The sequence below is a fragment of the Protobothrops mucrosquamatus genome, unplaced genomic scaffold, assembly GCF_001527695.2.
Source record: "Protobothrops mucrosquamatus isolate PMUCROS unplaced genomic scaffold, P.Mucros_1.0 scaffold873, whole genome shotgun sequence".
Taxonomy (NCBI): domain Eukaryota; kingdom Metazoa; phylum Chordata; class Lepidosauria; order Squamata; family Viperidae; genus Protobothrops; species Protobothrops mucrosquamatus.
Window position 1 is genome coordinate 429,827 of NW_015387127.1, and position 10,064 is coordinate 439,890.

General features: G+C 45.8%; 1 protein-coding gene across 1 annotated transcript in view; it reads right to left on the bottom strand.

The window, feature by feature from the left end:
- CAPN15 (calpain 15) overlaps positions 1–2,663 on the bottom strand; it is a 66,473-nt gene extending 63,810 nt beyond the window's left edge. The window contains exon 1 of the mRNA XM_015819199.2: positions 2,488–2,663. Within this exon, the coding sequence (XP_015674685.2) occupies positions 2,488–2,663 (176 nt within the window). The remainder of the gene's footprint in view (positions 1–2,487) is intronic.
- Positions 2,664–10,064: the final 7,401 nt, after the last annotated feature.

The window sequence follows — 10,064 nt, forward strand, 5'->3', positions numbered from 1 at the left end:
TCCAGCAAGCGGACCTGACCTAGGGTGGATTTTACATTGGGTTTTAAATATTCGGAAGACGCAACATTAAAATTCGGTTTAATTCGGTTTTAAGGGGGGGATTGTATAGATGTTCTGGTTTTAAACATGTTGTGCGCCGCCCTGAGTCCCTGTCGGGAGAAGGGCGGCATATAAATTAAATAAAATAAATAAAATAAAATAAATAAAAATGGGAACTCAAGATAAACTGAAGGTGAGAAACAATGTCCTGCTGATTCTGCAAAGGCAAAAGGCCACCAATAAGAAGATTTACAGAGACCAATGTTGATAACCTTTCTCGAAGGAGGACTTTAACTAAGCTCAGAGTTTAGCCTCTTATTGAATTAATGCCGAAGAGCAGAAATACACTTTCAAGCAGCATGAAATAGGTCTGTATCTATAGAATCAGCCGAGCTGAAGATAACACTTTAATAGTCATTCAATTTTTTCTCTGTCTCAATATTTAACCTTAGATTATGGATATGGGGGGGGAGGCTTGGGTTGAAAACAAAGAGGTGTGATCTGGCCAATTAATTTAATATAAACAGGGAAATTATTCAGACGTGTACGGCTCTGCTTAAACCTGATGCAACCTTTTCTGGGCAGATTTTTCATCAAACCAATGAATGTAATTAAACTGCTTCAATTAGTAAAAGCAGCATAAAGAGATCATACGGGTCCCAGCAAGCTTGCTTTATGGCTTACTGGTGAAGACACCAAAGGGAGAGTCTTCTTCTCCTGGAGAAAAGGGTAGCTACATATTACCCATTCGTGGTTTGTTTAGAGTTGGAATGTAACATTGTGATTTTATTCTGCTTGGGATGAGTCCAGAGAGGAGGTTAAACTAGCCATGACTCCCTATCTTGCTTATTCCAGCTAGAAGAAACCAGGATGTCACGTGTAGATAAGAGGGTGACCTCAGAACTACCCATCCATAGCTTGACTGACACTGGTGCCTCTTGGGAGAAGTAACTCCTGGATTTGGTGACAGTTAAGCCGTGAGCGAGGTTTATCTTGCTGTCTGAATAAGCTTTATAAACTTGAGTCGTGGTTGAAAGACACAGACTTAAACCAAAGAAAATTTATACCGGGCTGTCCCAAAAGTCCTTTTTAAAGAGGCAACTGGACTTTCTGGGGTTTCTTTTTTCTTTGAAGATGTTTCGCTTCTCATCCAAGAAGCTTCGTCAGCTCTTTTTGGTTTTTCTTTGAAGATGTTTCGCTGAAGAGCTGAAGAATCTTCTTGGATGAGAAGTGAAACGTCTTCAAAGAAGAACCAGAAAGTCAAGTTGCCTCTTGAAAAAGCACCTTTGGGACAACCACGATCTGGAGGACGGAGAATCTCCATAGATATTTATACCAAGCTGGTATGATCCAAAGTTTGCTGATCATTGGGGCATTGGTGACTAGGGAGACCGCTTCTAGACCTGGTGAGGAGCCCTAAGATCTGAAAGACATGACCCCAAAGCAGGTTGTTGTTCAAGGAAAGCCTCATCTTCACAACTTCTAGGGGGTCCCAAGAACCCCTTCCCTGCTGACACTGTTAACAGCTTTTACAAAAAATAGGTTTACCGTCCTAAATAGGAAGCCGCTCTAACATAGAAGCAGAGAGAGAAATGTTCAGGAACTGAATTCACACATTTGCGACCCTAGAATATGCCTCGGAGCCCATCCAGAAGAAGCACCCGGAAATGGGATACAGGTGGTCCTCAACGTACCACCACAATTGGGAACAGAAGCAAGGTGGTTATTAAACAAGTCTTGTCCAATTTTGCGACCATTTTCCCATGGAGGTTAAGTGAACTAAGTCCCTTTTTCAGTCCCATTGTAACTTTGAACAGTACAGGTGGTCCTCAACTTATGACAATTTTTGCCCAAAATGGATGTTTTGCTAAGCGAGACGTTGAGTAAGCTCTGCCCCATTTTACGACCTTTCTTGCCACAGTTGTTAAGTGAATCACTGCAGTTATTAAGTTAGAAACAGGTTAAGTGAATCCAGCATCCCCATTGACTTTGGGGAACCAGCTGCCCAGCATCCGAATTTCGATCGCGGGACAGTGGGGAATGCTGCAGCGGCCGTAAGTGTGAAAAACGGTCCTAAGTGACGTTTTTGCAGCGCCGTCAAACTTCGAACGGTCACTAAACAAACTGTTGTTAAGTCGAGGGCTTCCTGTAGCTACACGAACGACTGCATGTCAAGGACCACCTGTACTGACGTCTACAAAACCGGCACCTCGATCAATGGCAACCCAAGCCAACGTCTCATGCCACAAGCAGCCAGTGTTAACTATCATGCACACGAACACATAACACGTTTCAAGATGCATCTAGCTGGGTTGTGCAGCTGGGCTGGCCGTTTTTCCATGGCCTCTAATGGGGCTGCAGTTGGAATCACACACACACACACACACACCAGCCCTGGGCTTTCAACCGAGCTGAGACAAGACCAAGCTCTTTCCCCATCTTTCTTACCTTCGTGCCCGGTGGTTTACGTGCAGATGTTGCCGTGTTATAAGGGCATTGTCCCAAACGGGCCCAGCATGGTTACTCCTATACCAGCTTGCTGCCAGGTGCCCAGGATAGGTTTGGCCAGCAAAGCCGTGGTCCGACTCCGTCTCGGCGGCCAGTGAAGAGGCTGAGCTGCCCATGGCTCCCCCCAACCCTGGCCGGGCCAAGATTTACTCTAGGTTAGGTCCCAAGGAGTAGCATGAGCTGTCGGGCTGAAAGGATGAAGACTCTGTAGCATGGAGTGGAGCAAAAAGTTCTCCCACCACTGGAGGAAAGGAAGCTGGTGCTGATCGGAAAACAGAAAAGACACACACAGGGGAAGAAAGAAAAAAAAAAACAAGAGGAGAGGAGAGGGAGAGAAGAGAAACAGAGAAAGAGAAAGAGAGGTATGATTTTCTTTCAAACCCATGAAGTGACATTTTCTAAAAGTCTGTCAAAATAAAAATTTAAAAAAAACACAGAGATGGCCTCCACGATCATCAAAACCAGGGGGTCTTCAAACTCGGGCCCTTTGATAACTCGTGGACTTCAACTCCCAGAATTCCTCAGCCAGGCATGCTGAGGGGAAAGGGAGAGGTTTCCAAGCTGAGCCAATGATGGCTCAGGAATTCTGGGAGTTGAAGTCCACGAGTCATGAAGGGGCCATAGTTCCCCCATACTGGCTCAAGAATTCTGGGAGTTGAAGTCCACGAGTCATAAATCTCTGACCTATCTCTGACCTAGGCCTAGGCCGCTTTATGACTTGTGGACTTCAACTCCCAGAATTCCTGAGCCAGCATGGGGGAACTATGGCCCCTTCATGACTCGTGGACTTCAACTCCCAGAATTCCTGAGCCAGCCATGCTGAGGGGAAAGGGAGAGGTTTCCAAGCTGAGCCAGGCTGGCTGAGGAATTCTGGGAGCTGAAGTCCATGAGCCATAAAAGGGCCTGAGTTTGAAGACCCCTGATCAAAACCCATGTTGGCTTCATGCACAGCAATTCAGACTCAAATGTGAGAACTGGGAGGGGGGAGGGGATGAAAACCCACCTCATCATGAAAGTCGACACGTGAGAAGGGGTGGGGTGGGGGGTCATGGGGTTTCACTTAAGTTTTAAGGAGCTCTGTCATTTCTTGGGAAAGGGAGAAGCTTGAATCAGAAGATGGTTAATGGCAGAGAGTGAGGGATGGATCCCTTAAAATTCATACTATTAGGACGAACAGGTTAAGTAGAGCACATTGGATGGAACCCTCGCAGAATCCTTTGGGAATCTGTACAGGTGGTCCTTGACTTACAACAGTTCATTTAGTGACCATTTGAAGTCACAACGGCTCTGAAAAGAAATGACTTATGGCTATTTTTCACACTTATGACCGTTGCAGCATCCCCATGGTCATGTGATTTACATTCAGATGGTTCGTATTTAGGACGCTTGCAGAGTCCCGGCGTCACGCGATCCCCTTTTGCGACCATCTGACAAGCCAACTCAATGGGGAAGCCAGATTCACTTAACAACCGTTGTGAGTAATTTAACAACCGCAGCGATTCACTTCACAAATGTGGCGAGAAAAGTCGTAAAAGGGGGCAAAACTCACTTAACAGATTTCTCACTGAACAACATAAATTTCGGGCTCAGTTGTGGCTGTACGTTGAGGACTACCTGTATTTTCATAAAACTTAAGTCCCTATCAAATCCTTCAATCAAACAAATAAAGCAGGCTACTGGCCTGGCCTGCTTCACTCAACACACTACGCTACGGCAACCTTTGGAGTTTCCAACTCTAAAACACAAGTGGTCCAATTCTCATTTTTAGCCCAAAGCAGCATGCCAAAGCACATCCAACAAAATTAGCAAATATTCTCAGCCTTGGGCTGCGACGGTTCACACCACTTCGTGGAGCTGATGCGCACCCAAGGCACGAAACTTGAAAAAAAAAAAAAAAGACACAGATTTAATGATGGCACGAACGACCGTTATTAAAAAAAAACGGACTCTTAAATCAAACTCCAAAAATATTTTTGAACTTTCACCTCAGCCAGGCTGCCTCTTCTCTCCCTGTCGTGCAAATTGCTCTGCAGGAAAAAGGCTGAAGAGGCATTAATTTAACGTCTTGCCAGCCCAACGGGTTTTTTTCGCTACTTGATATGGAAGACAAGACCCAGCCTCTTCTCCAAGGTCTCCAAAACGTTGCCAAACGTTTTGCTATGCTGCTCTGCTTTCCAACTACTCCATTCTTGCCCAGAGGAGGCTTCCTTTGACAAACACGGACCTAGTCAACCACCGGATTCGACTTTACGGCAAAGAATACAAAAACGAACGCTGCCAATCTTCCTCGTCGGTGACAGAACCAGGGACCAGATTATCTGAGGGACCGTCTCTTGCCGGTCACATCCACCCAACCCACTGGAGCAGGGAGGCAAGGAATGTTGTGGGTCCCGTCCTCTAAGACGAAGGGCCTTCTCCGTGGTGGCTCCCTCCCTTTGGAACATCCTCCTTGCAGAAATTAGACGGGCCTCCACGTTGACAGTCTTCCGTCAGGCCCTGAAGACCTTGTTTTGCTAGCGGGCCTTAAACGGCTTATTTAATCGTGTGCTGTCGCCGGAGAGAGGGCTATCGTTGTTTATTTTTATTTTTGCCATTTTGTGTTTTTACTGTTTGTAAGCTGCCTGGAGTCGCTGTGCGGGAGTAGGCGGCTATATAAGTTATCTAAATAGTAAATAAAACACCTCCTGATAAATCTCCCTGGGCATTGCGGTGCATCGCCCTACAAACACCGTTCCCAAGAAAAGGATGCTGAGGAACTTTTTCAGTTCCTTTGACAAAGCCAGCCACCCTGTCTGGCGAAAGGAAAAGACAGTCAGGAAACGAACAACTGGCTATCCTGTAGCGTGGCTAAATTCTGCCGAACTCGTTGCCAGAAGCACCGCAGAGACACGGCTCCTCCCGCCAAGAGGAAATCGGGATCCAGATTGGAGCTTGCAAAGGATGTGAAGAAGATGGGGGGGGGGGAGAGAAACAACTTTAATGCTGTTCGGAAAAGCTCGGCGGAGCGTGGGACACCAGAGGAGAGGATCTATAAATAGACCCAGGATAACCTCAGCTAAGCTGGAAGCCGCAAATACTGCTCACCGAGGCCGCTTTCCAAGCACAAAATCTGTTGCTCCAGATTAAACAGAGGATGCTCAGAATTTTCGGGGTAGGAAACGACACCGAATCCTTCGTCTTTAACATGGGAATCGAGGTTAACTCGGCTGGTATAGAACTTAATCGAACCACGAACCACAATTGCAGGCTACATCCGCACCAGCCTGCGTTCTTTTCACTTACTCTTTATAAAACAGGAATGGAGGTGGTCCTCGGCTCGCGACCACAGTTGAGCCCAAAGTTTCTGTTGCTAAGCGAGGTGGGTGTTTTGAGTGAGCTTTGCCCCATTTTGCGACCTGTTTTGCCCCCGTTCTTAAGCAAATTACTGCAGTTCGAACGACTTGCCTTCAGAAGTTGTGGGTGCCCCATCAGTGGACATTTTCAGGAAGAGAGTTAGCGACGGGTTGTCTGAACTGGTGCAGGATTTCCTGCCTGGGCAGGGGGTTGGACTAGAAGACCTCCAAGGTCCCTTCCAACTCTATTATCCTGTTGTTCTGCTATTCAGTTGTTCAATGAATCGTGTGGTCATTAAGCAAATTGACTTTCCTTGCTGGAAGCCGGCTGGGAAGGTTAAAAATGGTGATCCTATAACCCTGGGACAGTGCAACTATCATAAATACATTCTGGTTGCCAAGCGGCCGAATTTTGACCACGTGACCACAAGGATGCTACAATGGTCTCCAGTGTGAAAACTGGTCATTTTTTTTAGAGTGCCATTGTCACTTTGAACGGTCACCAAACAAATGGTTGGAAGTTGAGGAGTATCTGTATGTCCGTGACTTATTGAGCAGAAGACACCCACAGATAAATAACCGTAATGATTTTGTTGATAGTACCGGACAATATTTGCCTATTTTCAAAGACCCAGGACTAATGTTCATCCTTGTGATGTCTTAACTGCAAATCTATCTTGAAATAACAAACAAACAGGTAAAAACCATACCGGCTCTGCGCAATTATACACCTGTCACACTGCAGTTTGTTTGCTGATTTATCGTTTGCATGGGGCTATGAGTCGGAAGGCACCCCAGGCAGAGTTGAGCATTACTCAAAGTCTTGGGCTCAGTGGTTTGTGAAAGATGCGGGGAACGGAGGGGGCCACACCGAGATTGGGAATGATCAAAAACGGCGTTTGCTAAAAATTTAACAGGCAGTAAAAGGGAAATGCAGAAAAACTCACTTTTGAAAAACCTGCATTAGGAAGGATGCGCATGGAGGGAAGAATTAGCTTTTTCGCATATACATAATAAAATAAATCACTGTTTGAATTAATCTAGTTTGGGAGGCCCAATGTTGTAGCAATAACAATGGGGTAAAAAAAAAAGACAAATGGGGGGATTTAACTAATAGAAACAAATAGTTAAGCACCTATTTTCCTTTCTTTTGTGGTTTTAATGCATAATTACCACATTTCAAATGTTACAGTTAATTACGCCTGCAAGAGCATTTTCTAGAGCAAATACGCTGATCTATTATGAATCCATTTCCTCCTTCCTATTCTCTAAATTAGTTCCCTGCCCTCCCCCACAAAAGCACTTACAAAGAGAGGAAACAGAGACATTTTCCAATCCTGTGTTTTCAAAAGGCTCTTCCTGGTTCCCAAAAAGCATCCACAAAGGAAACGGCCGCATTAAATCGCTTCTTTGGATTAAAACAGCGACAGCAGCCACCAGAAACAACAACAACAACTGCTAATACAGGTGGTCCTCGACTTACGACCGCAAACTGAGCCCAAAATTTGTTGCTAAGTGAGAAATGTGTTCAGTGAGCTTTGCCCCATTTTATGAACAGCTACCCTATGACCCACTTACAGCACACTCAAGGGCAGCCCACACCGAACCAGCAACCGGTGGGTAAGCAAGATTTATTTCTTTGCAAATATTTGCATCCTGCTTTAAAGCTTTGAGATCCTCTTAAGGTAGCTTACAAACCAGGTTACTCCGTGCAACCCGGTAGCAGCTTCTGAGCCAGAAATAGCACGCCCTGTGTGTCCGACATTACTATTCGGGAGAAGCTTTTCCAGGGCCCCCTTTCTCTGTGACATGCTGAGTAGGTTTCCAAGGTTCGATATCTTAAGCTCGCTCAATCCACGATGGAAACAAGCCTTGTTCATTGGAACAGACAAGCAATCGTTCCTAATGGTGTTTTCGCTGAGGCTGGAGGATGCAGCTGAGTTGATGAGGGGAGCAGTTTTCGCTTCCCATTTGTTATAATCTGGCAAGGAAGAGCTGCTCGGAGACACCACACTCCTAGTTGAGCTGATGCTTTGTCTTTTCAAGGCCAGGGATGACCTATCGCTTATCTCGGCATCGGGGAGGAGCCGAAAAGAAGAGAGCTCACCCAGGACCATGATTTCTTGTTGCAAGACATATCATGTTCACCGGCTGAGCCAAGGCTGCATTAACAGAGGGATAGAATCAAGATCACGTGAAGTATTAATACCACTTTACAATGCCTTGGTAAGGCCACACTTGGAATACTGCATCCAGTTTTGGTCACCACAATGTAAAAAAGATGCTGAGACTCTAGAAAGAGTACAGAGCAGAGCAACAAAGATGATCAGGGGACTGGAGGCTAGAACATATAAGGAACGGCTGCTGGAATTGGGTATGTCTAGTCTAACGAAGAGAAGGACGAGGGGGGACAGGATAGCAGTGTTCCAATATCTCAGGGGCTGCCCCAAAGAAGAGGGAGTCAAGCTATTTTCCAAGGCGCCTGAAGGCAGGACGAGAAGCAACGGATGGAAACTCATCAAGGAGAGAAGCAACCTAGAACTAAGGAGAAACTTCCTGACAGTGAGAACAATTAACCAGTGGAACAACCTGCCTCCAGAAGTGGTGAATGCTCCAACACTGGAAGTCTTTAAGAAGAGACTGGACAGCCATTTGTCCGAAATAGTATAGGGTTTCCTGCCTGAGCAGGGGGTTGGACTTGATGATCTCCAAGGTCCCTTCCAACTTTATTATTATTATTAACTCTGAAGCGGCACTGAAAGAGGGGACTTACGACCGTTTTTCACACTAAACCACTGTTACAGCATCCCCGTGGTCACGGGATCGAAATCCAGCCGTTTGGCAACCAACTCCTATTTATGACGGTTGCACCATCCCGGGGGAGGGTGTATCACGCAATCGCCTTATGCGACAAGCAAAGTCAATGGGGAAGCCAATTCACTTCATAACCAACAACTGCAGTGATTCACTCAACAACAGTGGCGAAAAAAAAGATTATAAAAATGGAGCGAAACGCACTTAACAAACGTCTGGCTTAGCAACATCAGTCTTGGGCTCAATTGCAATCCTACATGGAGGACTACCTGTAAACCAAGATGAAATGATATTTATAGCTCAAAGTGCTGAATATCCAACTGACTGTTCAGTTGACTGTTCATGTCAAAGGGCTGGAATAGCCCCCCCCCCAACAGTCTAAAACAGGCACCTTCAAACCTGGCCCTTTTATGACTTGTGGACTTCAACTCCCAGAATTCCTCAGCCAGCGTGCCTGAGTCATAAAAGGGCCAAGTTTGAAGACCCCTGGTCTAAAAGGAAGATAGTGGAAAGCCCGCCATCCCATACTAATGGAAATAGGAGGGGTCCTTGGTGCTCTCTGAGCTTGCTTGTTTTCTTGCAGACGTTTCATGAACCTAACTAGGTAACATCATCAGTGCTAGTAAGGAGTGTGGTTTGCTGTCGGTTTATATTCTGGTATCTAACCTGTCTGGGTGGGTGAAGATGGTCTTAGGGATTCTTTGGCTGGGCTGTTTACTAATGGCTCTGTGGCAGTTTCTTTATTGGGATGTTGCTTACTTGATTGTTGGTCTGAAGTTGACCTTGGAGCTAATCTATGCTGATCTGGGTGCTGATCACTGATGGAGAAGTGATAGAGTCTTTTTCCCTTTGGGGCTGGTTGATTGTTTCTTTTGCATAGTCTACAGATGTTGTTAATATCGACGTGTCTATTGATGGCTGATTTGTCAGAGTGCCAGGCTTCTAGAAATTCCCTGGCATTTGGCCTGGTCTAGGATTGTCCCGTTTTCCCAATTGAAACTGTCTGTATGTTGTGAAATTAAAGAATTTTCATCATGCCTTTTGACTGCCAGGTGGTGTTCATGGATGAACAGTTCTGCCCAGCTTCTGCCAGTTTGTACTACAGTTTGTCCATTAGTCCTGATGGAAATATTTCTCAGAACGGCCTCTGGACATTTGAATTCGTGGACATTCAACTATCAGCTTGTTGTTGTTGTTGTTAGTTGCGAAGTCGTGTCCGACCCATCGCGACCCCATGGACAACGTTCCTCCAGGTCTTCCTGTCCTCTACCATCTTCTGGAGTCCATTGAAGCTCACACCTCCTGCTTCAGTGACTCCATCCAGCCCCCTCATTCTCTGTCGTCCCCTTCTTCTCTTGCCCTCCATCTTTC